The following is an 18,191-nucleotide window of genomic DNA, read 5'->3' on the forward strand; positions in this document are numbered from 1 at the left end:
TGCTCTGGGTGCCCGGTGGCTGTACTGTCTGAGCATGCTCACCCGGTCATGCCCATTCTGCACATCACTTTTCTTTTTGTTCCACTGAACTGTGTGCTCTGAGAGCGCGTGCCGCATGCCGCGTGGTCTCGCCGACTTCCTATCCATCCCGCCCGGCGCTTCACATCGTCCGTCCCACGTGTCCGCCTCGCGCCCACCTCTTGGTTTTGCTGTGCACATGCTGCTGTCGAGCCTCCCCCGGGCGCACAGAGCTGTGACCCGTTCCCTCTCCTCCCTCCCTCCTTGTCGCACCCGCAGGCATGCGCGACCACCCCCCCATCCCCGTGACGGACCTCGCCGACAACATCGACAGGCTGAAGGCCAACGACGGGCTGAAGTTCTCCCAGGAGTACGAGGTGAGCGTGGGAGCGTGCCGGGCACTGGGGCAGAGCGGTGCCAGCCGGGGCTTTGGTCGGACCCCCAGCAGAGAGGGCTGGGGAGCTGCGAGCGATGCCTCCCCCGCAGCAGCATCGCCTGCGTGGGCCCCGAGCCAGGCTGGGAGCCTGCCAGCTCTCCCTGCCAGCCCCGAGCGGTGGGAACGCGCCGTGAGCGGTCGGAGCATGGCTCGTGCAGGGAAAAGGCCGAATGCGTAGCAGCGCGCCGTGCTCCCACCATGGTTACAGCCGTGGGAGTGAATGGGAGCTTGTGTCCACCCGCCTGGGCTTTGCTTCTCCGCTCTCCTGGGCAGCCCGCCCCTCGAAAACAAGCAGGCATTCGGGTTCCCTGCCCTGCTTTCCACACCTGTTCCCCCCTGCATGCCGCTGGACCCTGCTGGCATTAGCCCCTGCAGCTCAGCTCTGCTGATGTCCCGCTGCCCCCGAGCAGGCTCAGCCCCCTCTCGCAGAGCTCTGCCTGCGCCCTGCAGTCCTGAGCTGCAAACTCCCCCAGGGACATGCCTCCGGGGCTGGGTTCTGTCCCCACCCGCACCGACGCTGCCTTGGTGCTCACACACGGGCACGCAGTGCACATTTGGTGACACCCCCTCCACCCTGCACTGCACCTCCAGCCCGAGCCCCTCGGTTCCCGTCCTCCCCTGAGGGTCACTTGCCAAGGGGGTGAACGTGTGCAGGGGACGGGGCCGAGCAGCACAAGGGCTGCCTTGCTTTTCTCACCGCTCTGCAGGCTGGATGATAAGGTTGGAAACTTGAAAATTTAGGGAAAATTCCTCTGCCAGCCGCAAGAGCAGCACTGGCAGGCTCTGTTTTCCTGTGCTTGCATGCAGGACCCTCTCGAGCCGTAGGGGACTTAGAAATAACCCCCCACTCGTATTAAAGAGGGAATAAATTTGGGATGTGTCCTTTGCATGTGTTATCGCTTCTGTTTGAATTGTTATCTGTTGGTGCCTGTGGCCTCCCCTTCCTGCAGCATACTGGTACTGATTCATGAGATGAGATTAGAACATTTCCCCACGAGGTAAAATTACATACGCCAGGAAAGGGAAAGCAGATCTCTGCGCTGAGAAGGTAAGGGACGAATTCCAGCTAGTTCAAAGGGTGAGCTGCGTGTAGCTGAGGGAGGCACGGAGCTCCTGTTTGCTTCAAGATGCTAAGTGGAGGCTTTGCTGTCCCTCTGCACACCGCCGGCCAGGCTAGAGAGGAGCTGAGTTCACTGGCTACAGCCCTACGTTGCGGCTTGGGAAACGTTTGGAGGAGTAATGTGCTTCTCTTGCAGTTGCTTGTGCTTTTGTGTCAGTCCTGTGAGTGCAGTGTCGAGGTGCGCAGTCATATCTTCTGCCTTGGGCCTTTTGTGATGAGTCCAGCTGAAATGTTAAGCGAGGATGGCCGCTGAGCTGCGTGCAGGCTGCGCCTGGCTGCGCCGCGGGGCTGCGGCAGGATCCGGTGCCTGGGCGCTGCCGTCCTCACGCAAGGTCTGCACCGCTCGGGGCCTGCAGCGTGATGCCGAGCTGTGGGAGCTGCTTCGGAAAAAAACGAGCACTAAGTAAATTCTCTTAGCTGTTTTCATGAGCCGCTCTCTTCTCATTTCTCTTTCTTTGGAGTATCACGGCTGGCTGAGAGCACCAATCAGTTGTGCTGAGTTGAAGCAGCTGTTAAGTAGCTGATTGTTGCATGTAATCTTTTACCCCTGGAGTCTGCTGCATTGGACTCCTCATCAGATAGAAATTACCAAACATGACAGGTTCATAAGGTGTTTGACACTAGGACGGGCCCCAGAGCAGAAATGGTTGCCCTTTCCTGGCTCGTGGGGATCATTACAGCCATTTCCCAGTTGAGATACTGGGGAAAAAAAAAAAAAAAAACAACTGGACTGAGTTTGCAGAGAACGGCAGCTGCCTGCACAGGAGTGCTGGTGCGATGGGTCTGCTCTCATCCTGCTCCCTGGGTTTGGCACGGTGACAGCTCCCTTCGGGGCTGTGCTGAGAGGGCCGGAGGGCAGGACGGGGCAGGGCACGCCTGCCGGGCACTGCTGAGTAAGGGAATCTGCAGAGAGGCTGTGGAAATGGCAGGGGTGGGAGGGAGCGGGCTGTGCGGCCCCAGCGGGAGCCCCGGCTGCGAGCAGTGACCCAGCACTTGAAAAGTCCTCGTGTCCCCACGGCACGGTCGTGCTGCCGCACTGGGCATAGCAGAGCTGAGCAGGGAGAGCCGAGGGAGGCAGGTTTCCCCTCCGAACCCCTACAGCCCGCTCGCCGTGGGGCTGTGGCGTGGAAGGGTTGCGTGTCGAGTGGCTCTGCAGAGCAGCCTGACGCCTCGGCGGGGTGCAGGGCTGTTAATAGACGGCTCCCGTTCCAGCAGCAGCGGCACCCCAGGCAGAGAGCAAATATTTAACAGCACTTCAACCACCGAGGCCAGCTGCCTAGAGCCATCAGTCTGGCGCTTGCCTCGCTCGTGCCGGCGGTAGCGGGGTAACCCAGACGCGGGTGACACAAAACAAGACCTGTCGGCACCTCCTCGCACGCCTGCGAAGGGAGCAGGGAGGGCGGCAGAGATCTCTCAGCACGCCCTGGCCTCCATTCCCACAGGTCAGGGAACAAATAACATTGCTCACACCTGCTTGGCAGCCCGCGTGGCCGAGCAGCCGGGGCGACAAAGCCAGCGCAGAGCGAGCTGTGTGCCGGCTGCCGCAAGAGCAGGCTCCCGTGCCGAGGGTCTGCCCCCACCCCAAGGATCCCATCCGGACCCTCCGCTCGCACTGGTGCTGCTGGAGAGGCTCAGCTGCAGGCTGGGAGCTGCAGTAGGGCTGGTGGGAGCACAGGGCAAGGGCCTGGCATGCGTCCTGGCCCAGCTGTGCCAGGAGGGTATTTCATTTTTAGCATACAGCGAGAGCTACAGTGAATTTACAGTGTGGGATTAATGGAATTAAGTAAGTAGAAGGGAGGCCAAGGCCCTTAATTATTTATCGGCAGGCTGTGGCGGGTGCTGTGGCTGTGTTGGAGCTCCTCCTGTGGGCCGCCTTCCCACGCTGCAGCCCGTGGATACGGCAGGATCTCGCCCTGAGGATCTTGGCCCTGAGCTGAGGGATGCCTGCAGTGGTGCAAATGAGTGTGCAAACGAGTGTGCACACACGAATGGCATCTTGACCGCGGGATCCAGCCAGCCAAGCGCTGCCGTCCCCTTCGTTACCATTACCAAATACAGACAGATGGGGCTGCTTCCTGCTCCCTTGGGGGTGCTGCCATTGACCTGCACCACCTGCCCAGGAGAGAACTTTTTCCTTGTGTCCAAACTGCGACGTGGGGAGGATGCCCCTTGTGCCTGGTCCCTTTGGTATGCCCCTCCAGGGCAACCTGCCAGCCTGCCCAAACCCCCTGTTCACTTGCATTTCCCCCAGAGCCCCCAAGGACATCGTGTTACCAGTGCCTGCAGCCCTGGCAAGGAGCAGTAGGCCCCCGCTCAGGCAGCAGGAGCAGCGCTGGGGTCCCCGGGGCCGCCGAGCCCCAGGGTGCTGCTCCAGGGGCCCGGGGAGCCCCCGGGGAGCTGCACGTTGCGGGTTTAATGGGCTAATCGGGAAGTGGCCTGGCAGGCACACAGCGCTCACGTTCCGGTAACAGGAATAATAAGGCTGAAGCAGTGCCAGCGATTGATTCGGGAGCGCATTATGTCCTCATTTGAGACGTGGCGCAGATTGACAGCGGTCAATGCCTGTGCTAATGTGCTTGATTTCACAGGAGGCTGGGAAGCGCTAACAGCCCGAGCGCCTTCCCCTCGCCGTGCCCTTGTGCAGCAGCCGGGGCCGCAGAGCAGCACGGGGCTGTGGCCACGCAGCCCATGGTGGCTGAGCTGTCCCTGCCCCACCACAGAGCAGGGACACCGCCTGCAGACAGGTCTTGGAGCTGCGCTGAGGAAGAGGGGGCAGCAAGCCCAAGGCGGATGGCATCCGAGAGGCAAACTGGCACCCAGGGATGTTTTCAAGGCATTTGGAAAGTGCTCTCGAGTCTGTCGAGGAAAGAGCCTTTTTCCAATCCCATCTCAATGGCCTGGCTCCGTCTTTATGTTGATGGCAGTAGCAGCAGGGATCTCTGAGCCGCTTCAGAGAGATTGCTCCTTGCACTTCCATGCTGGGAAGGAGGAGTTTTACTAATTGGGCTTTTTTCTTAATTTGCACTTGCTGTCTTACAACATCTCCCCTGTCACTTTACAGCAAAGCAAAACTAAAAGTCACGGTGCTTTTAAGTTTGCTCCCGGCTCATTTCCTTCCAGTTTCCCAGCCCTTCTGCTTTCTAGGAAGGCTGAGTTGAAAGTGGTACTCTCATTGTGTTTGGGGACGAAGCGGTGATTCCTGCGAGCCCCAGAGAGGAGCTAGAGAAGCCTCCCAGTGCCAGGCAATTGTGGAACAAAGTCAGGAAATGAGGCAGTGCTGCCATAGACAGGGGTTGCAGAGCATCAAGTGGAGATGGCACAAGAGTTGCCAACTGCTGCTTCACGTAATGGGCTTCAACTGCTCTCCAAGCAGCCCATCAGCCTCCCGTTTATTTACTCATTTGTTTGCCTTAAAGGGGGGAACAGGTGTACATTAATTCATCACCAGAGTTTAAATTAAATCATTTTACTTCTAAATGAGTCACTAATTTGCAGGAGTATTTAATTAGACCCTCTTTGCACTCAGGTGCTGTATTACTTCTGACTTTCTCACCTGTTTGCCCTCTTAAGAGGCTGATGATGATTAGGCCATTTCTGCACATCCTCGTTGCACATCAAAGCAATTAACCCTAATGGCAGCACCTTGATGCCGCTGCTCGGTTCTGGGGGCTCTTGGCAGCCTCGTCTCCCCGAGGAAAAAAACCTTTCCACCGCCGTGGCAGGACTCAGGCTTGCCGGGCGAAAGCTTGCTGCACCCCGCAGCGTGGGCAGCCCTGCAGCCTTTTGGCAGAGATTTGCAGCTCAGGTTGAGCACCAACAAGTGCGCTGAGCTCCGCCAGCACCCACCTGTGCCCAGCGCTGAGCGAGTGCTCCCAGGGTGCAGGTAAGGCTGCTGCTTTCTTCTGTTGCTCCTCAGCAGCCGAAGCATCAACCCAGGAGGTTTGGACCCAAGTGCCCCAAAGAGGCACCGGGGCTCCTGTGCCTGTGCAGAGGAGCGTGTGGGGCCGTGGCAGCCGGGCCGTGGGCTCCCAGCCAGGAGCAGCACTTGCAGTCTCGCTCCTCCCGTCCCTGCCGCAGCGCCTCCGAGCGCTGCTGCTGCCTGCTTATTACCCTAATAATAGAAAATTACAGGTTTTCTGTGGGAAATGTCTATTTACATCCTACATTTCCCAAACTACCTATTAGCATCGCTGTGATGTCACATCCTCCCGTGCGTTTCCGTCAGCGCTGGCCCCTCCGCCTGCGGACGACGTGCTGCTGCAGGACAGGACGGTGGCCTGGGGACAGGCGGCTGCCACCTGGCACGGTGCTGGACCATGCCCTGCACATGCAGCAGTGCCCGCGGGGCTGGCACAGCCATCAGAGCGGTGCCCGAGCTCTGTACCCGAGCGGGGCGCCTGCAGCCAGTGTGGGAAGTGCCTGCCCGGTGGCACAGGAGAGCAGGGGACGGCGATGGTGTCACCCCGTGCATGGGCGGTGGCTGACGGTGCTGGGCAGAGGGGCAGAGGGGGCCATCCAGGTCAGCCCTGTCAGGGAGCTGCGCTTCCCAGCTCGGCCTTGTGCTCCCGGCCGAGCCGGAGCTGGCTGACTCGCGGGTGTTTTATTGCTCGAGAACCCTCCGGCCGTGGCTCTCTGCCAGGCGATGGACGTGGATTTCTGCAGAGAGATTTCTGCGCGCGGTGCTTCCCCAGCCTGCTTGCTCAATGCCTGTGGGCTGCCAGAGCTTCAGGGGCCCCGAGCTGGAGTGTGGGTTTTAAAGAGGCTTTGCCTGTGCTGGTAACACTGGGGGGGGGATTAATGGGATGGCTGGTTCCTGCTGTAGGTGCCTGCCCCGGGCCTGCCCAGGGCTGCGTGAGCAGAGCAAGTCCCTGCACGAGGCAGCTGCCTCAGCGGGGTGCCTCACCTGCCTCTCACCAAAGAGGCCGTCCCGTCTCGGAGGTGCTTCTGGGACAGGCCGTTTCCCCCTGCCTTTGTGCACCAGCCATGACGCCAAGAAGCTTTGGGACGAGGCCGCCTGGCCGTGCAGGAGCCAGGGCAGACGCCCAGGTGTAGGCACCAGCCCGTGGCCTGAGGCGGAAGCGCTGGGTGTGCGAGGCCAGGGCGTGGAATCAGGATCTGCGCTTTTCAGGCAGATGCACAGCGTGCAGGCCTTAGGCCAAGATTTATAACCACGTCTCTTCTCCAGGTTTATAGCTCCTTGTCACTCTATTAACTCAAACGAGAGATGTTTACATTGCATAAGTAGCTGGAGCAGTGGATAGTAACCTATCAATTTTCATGACTATTCCCTGGCAGAAGCTCCTCGGCTGTGTTGCAGGACACTAATACCCAAAGCTCCTGGGGCACGAGATACCCAGGGCTTGCTATATTTCAGGAGACTGCAGTTCAACATCTAATAAAACCTGTAGGTCAAGAACTGCGCCGTCAGGTCTCTGTGGAGCCCTGGCATAAGACCAAGCTTCGGCTGATGGGTAGCTCCTGAGGAAAGGATGAGCACACAGAAAGTGCAGAGGGCTGCCCCAGCGAGGGGCTGCTTTGCATGCAGGTCGCTGGAGGCAGGTTCCACCGGGGACGGGGTTTTGGTGTGGTCTGGCTTGACAGCGTGGCCCGGGACAGCCGAGGCAGGTGTGTCTGGCCTGGGGAAAGGCGCGCAGGGAAATGCAGATGCCCTGGCTGAAATGCGTGTGCGCTGCGGCATCCTGCTCGGCTCTAACCGCTCCTGCCTCCCTCCTCTCTCCGCAGTCCATCGATCCTGGGCAGCAGTTCACCTGGGAGAACTCCAACCTGGAAGTGAACAAACCCAAAAACCGCTATGCAAACGTGATCGCGTATGACCACTCGCGTGTCATCCTGACCTCCATCGATGGTAAGTGACGCCGGGGTGGGCACCCCATCAAATGGCTGGACACAGCTGTGGCAGGGGACAGTTTCCTGTTCTTTTTTCTGTTTTCAGTCAAGCAGGGGCAAACACTGAGAAACACAGAGCACCAAGAGGTGCTTGAAAGCAGGTCAAGGGCCTGCTAGCCCCACTGCCCCCACCCCAGCATGGCTGCAGGGCCAGCATCTTCCCCTAGGACCTGCCGGTGTTTGTGCCCAAGTAACACCCAGAGCTGAGGGTGCCCCTTCCCCTGGGACATCAGGCTCACACGTCCCTCTGCTTGGTGGGAGATGCTTCGGGCCCTGGTGTTCCTAGCACCGATGGCTCTGAGAACCAGCACCACACTTCAGCTAAGGACACTGCACATCTGTGGGGCCGGGGCTAACGCCTGCTTTCAGTGCCTGCTTTCATTCCCTGTGCACACAGAGGAGCTGGAGTGCAGATACCGAAACCCAGGCTCACCCATCCTCATTGTAAGTCAGCACCCAGCCCTGCGCGTCACACCTGAATCTGCTCCGGGGTGCTGAGGAAGATGCAGCTGATTCAGTGCACCCCCTGCCTGGGGAAGAGACTGGCTTTGCATACAGGTGGTCCTGCAGCCACTGGCATCCTTTTTCTTGGGATGGAAGTGTCTTTTCTAATGCTAATGCACCGCTGATCCTTTAGGGGAGGAGGGGGAGGTCTAGGTGGTCCCTCACAGCAGGACCTGTTCGCAGCAGCAGTGATGCAAAGCCTTGGGGTGCAGGATGACAGGCGAGCCCCCTTAGTTAGGCAGCTGTGGGGTGAGCACAAGGGGGAGAGTCCCTCTTTTCCAGCATGATTTGGTTGCTGTTAGTGGCATCTGTGTCTTTCTGGGAGCCGTTCCGCAAGTGCCCTGCCAGGCCTGGCTGCTGCTGCTCCCCCAGAGCTGTGCTTTGTTGCTGCTGGAGGCTGCTGAGACCTGCAGGAAAAAAAAATTAATGCCCAGGACAAAAGGGCGAGGGGGAGCCCCCCAGCTTTGTTTCCTTCCTCTAATGAAATGCAGATGCTCTCTCCCTGGGGGACAAGGAGATTCCTGCTGCTTTCCCTCCTGGCAGCCAGGCAGCCCGTGCTGAATTGGGGTTTGGAAACACAGCCCCAGGCCCGCGCTTTGCCGCATTCATTTTAGTAACTGTGTGTTTGCATTTTAAAGGCCTTTACAAGAAAATCCTTTCCTCAAGGTGCTGGAGGCAGGGCAAGAGCTGGAGCAGCCTCTGGCAGCAGGCAGCAGTGAGGGTTTTGCCCCGAGGAGGGTCTGGGGGGTGGTGGGAGGAAGGTCCCTGGCTCTTCCAGGGTGCTGGTCCCTGCAGGAGGGGCGGGAGGAGGACATCCCTTGCCTGACATCCCCTGCTAACAGAGACAAACAAATGAAGCAGCCTCGTTCTGAAAGGTGCTCTAGGACCATAACAAATAGCTGGTGAATTTAAGACAATTATTTCAATCAGTTGCTTGGGGCCAAACGAGTTCCTTAATATTCCTGCCTGTGAACTTCCCTTTGTGTGCGGGTGGCAGCTGTCTCTCCGCTTTGGTTCTGCCTGATTGTTGCATTAATGTGGTAGCTACAAAGGGTTCTTCTTTGTTCAGGCACCATCCCTGTCCTCTGCAGGGACCCTGCGAGAGATGCTGGCCGCACCCTGTAAAGGAGACACGTTAAGAGCCCTGTGAACACACCAGCCTCCGCCCCTGCCTGCAGGACCCAGCAGAGCGATAGGCGCAGGGTCGTGGGGTGTCCCCAGAGTAACGCTTTGTCCTCTTTCTCCTCAGGGGTCCCAGGCAGTGATTACATCAATGCCAATTACATCGACGGCTATCGGAAGCAGAACGCCTACATCGCAACGCAGGGACCCCTGCCAGAAACCCTCAGCGACTTCTGGAGGATGGTGTGGGAGCAGAGGACAGCAACGATAGTCATGATGACCAGGCTGGAGGAGAAGTCCAGGGTACAGTGTGTGCTTCCTCTCTGTTCTGGAGCTGGCAGCGTGAGCAGGAGAGAGGGGTGGGAGCAGTGTATGGCCTGAAGGAGCCCAGGGAGAGGCAGGTCCGGTGGCACAGCCCGCTGCTGCGGGCACCCCAGCAACAAGTGCCTTGGGAGCATCTCCCTGTGGGGCAAAAGGGTGGCAAAGCCTCCTGTCACTGTGCTACCCGACAGCCTCTGCCTTGCCCAAATGTCTGTGCACACCCATCCACCCTTTCCCTGCCCACATCACTCGTGCCAAAGGAGGAGAGCTGTGCGAGGGGAGTGCTGACAGCCTCTGAAAGCCTGGGGGCTGCATCCCTGAGAGCTGCGGCGGGTGGGTGGTACCGGCAGCATCCCGCAGCCTGACAGCGCTCTGGCGATGCAGGGAACGGCTGACGGGGTCTCACTGCACTGAGAAGGCTAATTTGTGCCTTGTCCAATGACAACATGTATAAACGATGGGCTCGTGCTGCCAAGATTAGATATTCTGATGTAATAAACACAAAGCTGCCTGCAAGCCGTGGGAAGGGCGCGAGGTGGAGAGGAAGGAGCAGAGCAGGAGCCCTCGTCGCGGGCGGTGGCTCGTGACAGAGGGCCTTGCTCAGCCCCTGAGGCAGGAGTTCCTGTGCTGTGACCAGCGTGCTCCCGTGCCCAGATGCACCCTTTGGGCAAAGGCTGCCCAAGCAGGAGGCGGCGTCTGCCTCTCGCGTTCCTAAAAGTAAAATTTTAGTGGTGAGCATTTGTGCTTGCAGAATATTTTAGCGTTGCCATGCCAACAGCAGGAGAAGGGGCTGTGCGCTCAAGCTGTGAAGCACTGGTTATTTTTAGCCCAATAAGATCGTTCTTTAGAAGCAGAAACTGTCAAGTTTGGGTTCAGCTGAAACTTTTGCCCGCACGCTTTCCCCCCGTTTCAAAGCTTCGGCACCAAAATGCTCGTAGGGGTGTCCCAGCCCACGCTGGCTGCAAGGAAGCAACTGGAGCAACAGATCACCATGGCAAAAAAGATCCGCTTTTCCTGCCTGCATGAAAAAAGGCTTTGTTCACGGGCTTCCCCGGCTCTGCAAATGCCCTGCAGGGAAACCAGTGCTCCTCGGAGAGGAGCTGCCTCTAGAGATGCAGCCCAGCTTTGTGCTGTGCTTCCCAACCTCCTGTGCCCAATAGCTGTCACCCACCCCAACCCAAAGAGGGATGTAAAAATGCCCGGCACAGCCTGCCCAGCACATGGGCTGAGCAAGACCAGAAGGTGCTGATCGGCCGCTCTCTTGAGTGAGGAATCATTCAGGGGCTTTCTCCGTGACTCCACATCTCAGTCGTGGAGCATGTGTTTGAAGTGCAAGGAAAAGCCCTTTTAGGTTGCCAAGCGAATCCATGCCCGGAGTCCTGACTCACTCAACTTCTGGGCTGCTCGGCTATGGGAAGGCACTCCAAGGTGCGTGTTTCTCCAAGATAACAAGCTCCCTTCGACCCCCCAGGCACTTGTCTTTGCCTGACATGTCTGTGCTGCTGAGCCGTGCATTATCTCCCCCCAGCACACTCCCGTCGTGTCATCCCCTAATTACCTCTGCAGTATTGGTTTCTGTCCCAAACACGGCGCGTGTGGCGGGGCTGGGTCCAGTCTGCTGGTGACAGGACAGGCTGGGAGTCCCTGTCACAGGCAGGGGGTGACCAGAGCCCTGAGGAAAGCTGCAGGCTTTACCGTGGGTGACCTTGGAAAGTCCCCTTGTCCGGGGGCTTCAGAGCAGGCACGGGGTTGTGTCTGCAGCTGCAGGCGGGCAGCGGGGCCGCGTGGTGAGGTGCCCAGCACAGGGCAGGCTCTGCCTCCTTCCCAGGTGAGCTCTCCGGTCCCTCTCAGCAGTGCTGCCTGCAGATAAGCCGACCAGGACCAGCAGAAGCTTTGCAGCCCTGTGGGGGTGACACTGCTTTAAAGGGCTCCTGAGCTGCAGGGGGAAAAAATCTTTAAAGAGCATCAGCTTTTATGGTCTGCAATTTCAGCTGGCTTGATGGTCCAAATCATCCTCCCTTTTTCATGTTTTCACAAAGCGAGAGGCACATAAAGGATAGAAATGGCTGGATTGTGCAATTTAGCTGCCTTCAAAGCTTTACAATCAGTTTCAGAATCATTCGGTGGCAGTTCAGAAACACACATTGTAGATTAGCTTTCCCGGAGCTGCGAGCGTGGCGTGTCCCAGCTGGGGCGCATTGCACGACAGAGGCATTAAAGCAGGATTTCTCCCTCCCTGGGCTATCCTCAAGAGCCCGGCGGAGCAGGGTGGAGAAGGGAGGTCTCCCCGAGCAGTGCCGGGCTCCTTCTGTCCCAGCCCCGAGCAGCCATCCCTGGCTTGTAACGTCTCGTGGAGCTCCGTGTCTCCAGACAGGGGTGCAGAGGGGTGCTCAGCCAGGGGATCTGGGGCAAGAGGGCACTGGCAGCCGGGTCCTGCTCCAGCCCTCGATGCCAGCTGGAGCTGGCGAGTTAGGCCGGGAGCAGAGCACAGCTCTCGAGCCGAGGAGGGGTGCCCGGCTGCTCTTGGGCACGGGGCACCAAAGGGGAGGGAACAGGAAGCACTCGGCAGAGCTGCCATAAGTGGCTGTTGAGGACATTACTGTGCTCCTTAAGTTAATGAGAAGCAAGCACCGCCAGAAGAAAACATCTCTTATCTGCTTTAGTGCCACAGTGCATCGGCTTCAGCATAAAATTTACAGAGCTTGAAAATGGGGCATAAACATTATGGGTAAATTTGGCAGAAAATGTGACTGACTCTTATCTGGTCATGAATAAATAATTTTCAATTACCAGCCCAGGCGCTGCTATTATCCCTCACAGGGAACTCCTCTGAAGTTTGTTTTGTGCTCGAGCACACACGGCGCTGTGGCGCGTGGGTGGCAGGAGGGGACTGCTGTCCCCGTGGCGTGGGTCAGCCTCGGGGACGTGCTGTGCTGCTTGTCAGCGACGTTCCCTGCAAGCTGCAGCAAGGGGCAGGCCAGCACGGGGGGGACGAGGCAAGTGGCTGCCCCTCCGTCCCCCCGCCGCCCCTAGAGAGGGGTCACGTCATCCCCAAACCGGGAGAGGCAAGCTCAGGTGGCCGGGGATGCGGCTGCAGCTGCCACCCGCTCACGAGGACAGGATGAGTTTAGCTGTGAAATAAGGTCTGTGACCTCGAGTTGTTGGCTCTGCAGCTAGTCAGCGTAAAATAATGTGCTGCTCTGCACCAGGCGAGGAGGAGAGCCCTCCAGAGATGCGCGCGGGGCCGGCCACGCCGTGAGCACAGACCCGAGGCAGCAGAGCAGATGGAGGGCAGGACGCGCCTGGCACCCAGCGGGCAGCCCCGCTCCGGGCACTTGTGCCGGGGCAGGGCTTCCCGAGAGCAGACCCCAAAAAGCAGGGGCAGATGCATCCGTCCGACCCCAGGCTACGGTGCTCCGGCAGCCAGGCAGAGTGCAGGATGTGGCTGCTTCGCTCTCGCAAGCCCCACAGCGCTTAAAGTGCCTTCAATTAAAAGGCAGAAGTTCATTGATTTCTAATTAAGCCTGTTGTTTCCCTTCCCACACGTTCCCCTGTAAACACGCTCAGCTAATAATTAAGTTTACTATTCCTTGACAAGCACAGATGATCTTCCATTCACTCCTCTCTCCTAGGGCGGGAAACCATTTTCGGTGCAGTGCACAGGGGTGGGAATGAAGCCCTCCTGCTGTCAGCCGGGCGCTGCGGCTCCGCGGGGTGGGAGCCAGGTGCCAGATGAAGTCGGGAGCTCAGGGTGCCAAATTAAATAAGGGAGCTCAGGGCTGGAGACGACAAAGCCGGAGGAGTCGGTTGCAAATGCTGAGCTGTGAATAGTGGAGGAGGAGGAGGGCATCAGCGGGTGAGCAGGGAGGGAGTCATAGGGAGAGGAAGGAGCAGGAGGGCTGGGGCCCTGGGGTTGTATTAGGGCTCTCTGCCAAGCGGGCTTGCAGCAGGAGCTGTGAAGGTCGGGAGGGGGAGGGAAGGGGTGTTTGGGACCCGTTGCACGGTGACTTTTCCACATCCATCCTTTTTTCACCCCAAAGGCCCCAGCCAAGCACTGACCCTTTCTCCTCTCCTCCCTGCAGGTGAAGTGTGACCAGTACTGGCCGAGCCGGGGTACGGAAACCTACGGGATGATCCAGGTCACGCTGCTGGACACAGTCGAGCTGGCGACCTACACCGTCAGGACCTTTGCCCTGTACAAGGTATGGCACGGGCTGGGCTGCTCCTGGGGCTGCAGCGTGGCCCCAGGCAGAGGCAGCTGCTTGTTCCTCATGTGGCCAGGCGTGGGGCAGCCCGCGCGGGGGCTGTCTGTCAGAGCTGGGCTGCGGGCTGTGCATCTGGCTGCCATCAGATTTTGGCCAGGACACCTGATGCTCTGTAGGCACTCAGACCCTGTGAAGGGCCCCAGAGCAGAGGCCACGCTTGCCTCTGGCAAGTGCATGTAACAGCTGTCCTCCCATTAGATGGACAACACGGGGAGCAGGGAATTTTTAGCGCTGCTGTCACTAATAATGCAAATGGAGGAGCCGTGCTGACGTTGGTGTGTGCCCTTCTCTCCTGCCTGCTGCGTACCTCATTAGTGTTGGGCAATCCCCGGAGGCAGCGCTAGCAGCAGCGTGGCACAGCAATGCAAGCAGGCTGTGCGCGGGCTCAGAGCGCAGCCCTGCCGTGCTGGGGACCTGCTCACACCCCGGGAAGGCATCTTGTCCCCAGCGCTCGCCCAGCCAGTCCTCCCACATGGCTGCACAGATCCCTCACCCCGTGAGGCAGGAGCCGGGCAGCCTCCGGAGGCACGGTGCTGATCAGCCATCCCGGGGAGCCGTGGTGCAGAGGGGCAGTGAGACAGCTTGCTGCAGCTCATCCGTGCCCAGCGCCCATTTTATTGTGAACGTGCAGTGAGTGTAGTGGCCCCGTGCTGTGCAGAAGTCACGCACCTTCCTGACTGTCTGCTCCGCTCCCTCAGAGCCTCTCTGCTGCTTTCCCCAGAGCATCCATGCAGAGGCCTTGCAGGGAACCTATATTTTGCCTCCTAATTTTCAGTGGCAAAACCCCAATAAATGCATGATCACACACAGCCTTAAATGCCTGCTGTTACCCAGCCAGCTGGATACCTCGTTACCCCAGCAGTGGGTTCCCCTCCTAGGATGAGACTGTCCTCACACAGAAACTTTTCTTTGTCCTCTACAGAATGGCTCCAGCGAGAAGCGAGAGCTGCGACAGTTCCAGTTCATGGCGTGGCCCGATCACGGGGTGCCAGAATACCCTACCCCGATCCTAGCTTTCCTGCGGCGGGTCAAGGCCTGTAACCCACCCGATGCCGGGCCCATGGTCGTGCACTGCAGGTAGGACGGCGTGTTCACAAAGCTGCACCTGGGCTCCTGCCTCCTGGCTGCGGGAGCTCTGCCCTGTCCCCCTGAAAGCGGCACCTCCTGGTCCTGCGGGAAGGTTTCACGGCAGTGTAACCAGCACCACGTGCTTGGGCTGGGAACAGATTGGCAATTAGCGATGGCAATCCAGCAGTCAACGTTGTGTTGCTTCTGCTATGTCAGGTTAAACAGCACTGCTGTACAGAGAGTCTCAGAACACAGGTTTTCTTGCAAAAATGCAAGCGTAGTTTGAAGATGAAGTGATCTGAGCCCGGTATAAGTAGGTGGTACCTTTCAGAGGCACATCGTTGACAGACACGCGTGCAGTGACCTGCACCAACATTTATACACAGTATTTACAGTAGAACTCTTTAGCGGGGTAGAAAGGGAGCTCTTTAAGCAAAAATATTAGTCTGCTAAGGCTCAGCATCTTATCCAGGCAAGATTTATCTCCACCAGCCGAGTGGGGACTATTACTGAACAAACCACTCCATCATTGCTGTTCCGGCATACGCCTTACCAGCAGTGCTTAATGCTCTTCTTTCATGCTCTGTTTCAGATGGGAGTGGGATATAATTAACACACAAACAAGCTATATTAAGGCCCTGTTAAGGATCTGACTTGCACCATAAATGAGGAAATGTCTAGCTCCGTATCTCTGCCTGTGTTTACATGTCATGACAGCGTGTCTGCTGTTTTCGGGGCGTTCTCCTGGTGAAAAGTTTGGGGATTGCTGCTGCCCTTCCAGCAGATGCAGAGAGGCTTCCAGTACTTCAGTGAAGGGCTCGCCATAGAAATGCATGACCTCACCTTTCTGCTTTCCCCTCTGGGGCTGGCTGGCCTGGTTTTATGGGTTAGGGAACAGTGACCCAGGTTAGGGGACAACCAGACATGAAATTTATGGGTTTCATTGGTGCTGGAGCCCAGCCTGGACTTCACGTCTTCCAGCTCCACATGTATGCTGTCACTCTCCTGGCTGTTAAACTCATTTCTCCTTCCCTGTCACTGCACCAGCAGAGTGACACCGTGTCCTTTCTGCTCCTTCAGGGAGAGGGGGACAGCAGAAGGGCTGAGTAGCCTCCCATGCCCTCCCTTGCTACTCTCCCTCGCTCCTCCTGTCACCTCCCGTTTGGGGCTCAGCTCGTTACCCTGCAGCATGGGGAGCAGCCTCCTCTCTGCTCTAGATCCGGGTGCTCTTTTACGCGAGAGCAGAGCTTGCCTGGTGCCCGTGAGGGATGGCATCCTCTCAGGCCTCGTGCTTTGTTCCCGCAGCGCCGGCGTGGGCCGAACTGGTTGCTTCATTGTCATCGACGCCATGCTGGAGCGGATGAAGCACGAGAAGACCGTGGACATCTACGGCCACGTGACGTGCATGCGCTCGCAGCGCAACTACATGGTGCAGACAGAGGACCAGTACATCTTCATCCACGAGGCCTTGCTGGAAGCAGCAACATGCGGCAATACCGAGGTGCCTGCACGCAACCTCTTTGCTCACATCCAGAAGCTGACCCAGGTGCCACCAGGCGAGAGCGTTACTGCGATGGAGCTGGAATTCAAGGTTGGTGACCGAGCCCCAGCAGCCCCCCTCCCTGGGGCCCTGTCTCTGCCCGCACAGCCCCACTGACACGCTCGTCCAGGGGCTGGGAGAGGAGAGAGACGGCTCATTACAGGCAGTTACTCTTTTGCGTGTTTCTAAACCAGGTAGGCAGTGATTTAAAGTACATTTGAATTGTAAAGCTTGTGTCAGCCGTGGTCCCCCCCTGGATTGGCAGCTTCTGGGGAGAATATAAAAGGCAGATGGATGCGCAGTTCTCAGCAGCACGTTCTGCTCTAGGTTCACTGTGCAGCAGGAGCTGCATCCGAAATCAGATGCAGATCGTGTTAGTGATAATTGATGTTACTGTGAACAACTTGTCTGGAAACGGCTCCAATTTAAATATGTGAGACGTTTATAGTCTCATTTCTTCAATGCTGAGCTCTGTTATCTTTTAACCACCTAGACACCAAGCCTCAGTGGCTAGAATTGGTGAAAGCAGTGTTGTAAGATATACTGTTTTTAAGAAGCCGTGCCCTCATTTTGCTATCCGTAGCTGAGACTGCCTGCTGCAAATATTTATTACAGCCTTGGAGATGGAAACGAGCTCTGGTAACCGCCCATGTTCTCAGGTGAGGTGCATTAGTCCAGTGAACTCATGCAGGGGAATATAGCTCATGCAGGGAGCTAGCAGACCATGCAGGCTGTGAAATGAACTGCAGCAATACAGCTTCACCCCGGGAATTCCCACCAAATGGCAAAGGAGCAGGTGAGGCAAAATATTGACTTTCTGCATAAACCAGGAAAAGCTGAGCAGCTCTGGCCTGTGGTCAGCAGAGCTGCCGGTGCCCTGGACGTGAGACAGGAGAGGTGCCTCTGCACAGCAAGGAAGGTGTCACCTCCTCGTGGTGGCACCTGCCCTGAAAGTCCCCCCAAGGCTGCCACAGAATTAGGCTCAGCTCTGGTAACTGTTCTAAAAAAGCAATAACATTTGCCCCCACTCTGTGCCCTGGCAGCATCGACTGCTTGGAAAATGTTAGGGAGCAGGATATGGGAGGGTCTCGTGTGGCTGCATCACTTCCCAAAGAGGCCCCTGTCCTCCTGTAGCCAAGGACCAGCTGCCACACACAGCAGGAAAGGTGGCTCAGGGGATGCTGGGAGGGTCTTGGAGAGAAAAAAAGAAAAAAAGAAAAAAAAAAAAGGATACTTCTGTTTGAATGTCTCTGCCAGCAGATCTAAGTAACACATTTACCATGACTCCAATTTACAGGGCTCAAAGGGAACCATAAAATCATAAAATGTCTCGCAGTAACCCAGAATAGATCTTTGCCTAAATATGTCACAGTTCTCACATTTTTCTTGGGTTCTCCTGGGGTGAGAAGTAAATAGCAAGACACTGCTGGAAGATGGAAAGCCTCCCTTCCCTGGTGCCACCAGGCATGTGTCTCTGGTTCAGCGAGGGGCACGGCGTCATGTGCTGGCCTTTGTGGGTCAGAGAGCGCGTGTGGGTCGCTGCTCCCCTACGTGCGGCTTCGGGGCTGCGTCGGTGGTTTCCCCGTGCTGCTTCCTGGAGGGGAACTGCTGTCACCTGCAGCCGTGCACCGAAAGCCAGCAGAAGGCTGTGCCATAGCTAGGTGTGCAGGAAGCAGACACGGCACTGACAAGCAGACTGACCTAGTGTGAAACAGAGCAGCCAGGTGCAGCCCGCCTGCTCACAGAGGCAGAGCCCCCCGCCTGGCCCAGAAGGATCTGGTCCCCAGGGGATGTCCCTCGGTGAGAGGAGGGAACGTGGATTCATGCCAGGGGGCCCCTGTCAGCCCTGCTACCGGGGTCCCAGTTTCACCCCAAACTATGGTGTCCCCA

At 57.8% G+C, this 18,191-nt stretch overlaps 1 protein-coding gene across 13 annotated transcripts in view; it reads left to right on the top strand.

Moving 5' to 3' along the window:
* The window catches only part of PTPRF (protein tyrosine phosphatase receptor type F), a 371,288-nt gene that overhangs the window by 346,817 nt on the left and 6,280 nt on the right, over positions 1-18,191 (top strand). For all 13 annotated transcript variants that reach the window (XM_067001289.1, XM_067001291.1, XM_067001288.1 and 10 more), the window contains 6 exons: positions 298-395; positions 7,317-7,440; positions 9,235-9,410; positions 13,511-13,630; positions 14,616-14,770; positions 16,067-16,352. In XM_067001289.1, coding sequence (XP_066857390.1) covers positions 298-395; positions 7,317-7,440; positions 9,235-9,410; positions 13,511-13,630; positions 14,616-14,770; positions 16,067-16,352 — 959 coding nt within the window. The remainder of the gene's footprint in view (positions 1-297; positions 396-7,316; positions 7,441-9,234; positions 9,411-13,510; positions 13,631-14,615; positions 14,771-16,066; positions 16,353-18,191) is intronic.

The sequence above is a fragment of the Anser cygnoides genome, chromosome 8 (genome assembly GCF_040182565.1).
Source record: "Anser cygnoides isolate HZ-2024a breed goose chromosome 8, Taihu_goose_T2T_genome, whole genome shotgun sequence".
Lineage (NCBI taxonomy): Eukaryota > Metazoa > Chordata > Aves > Anseriformes > Anatidae > Anser > Anser cygnoides.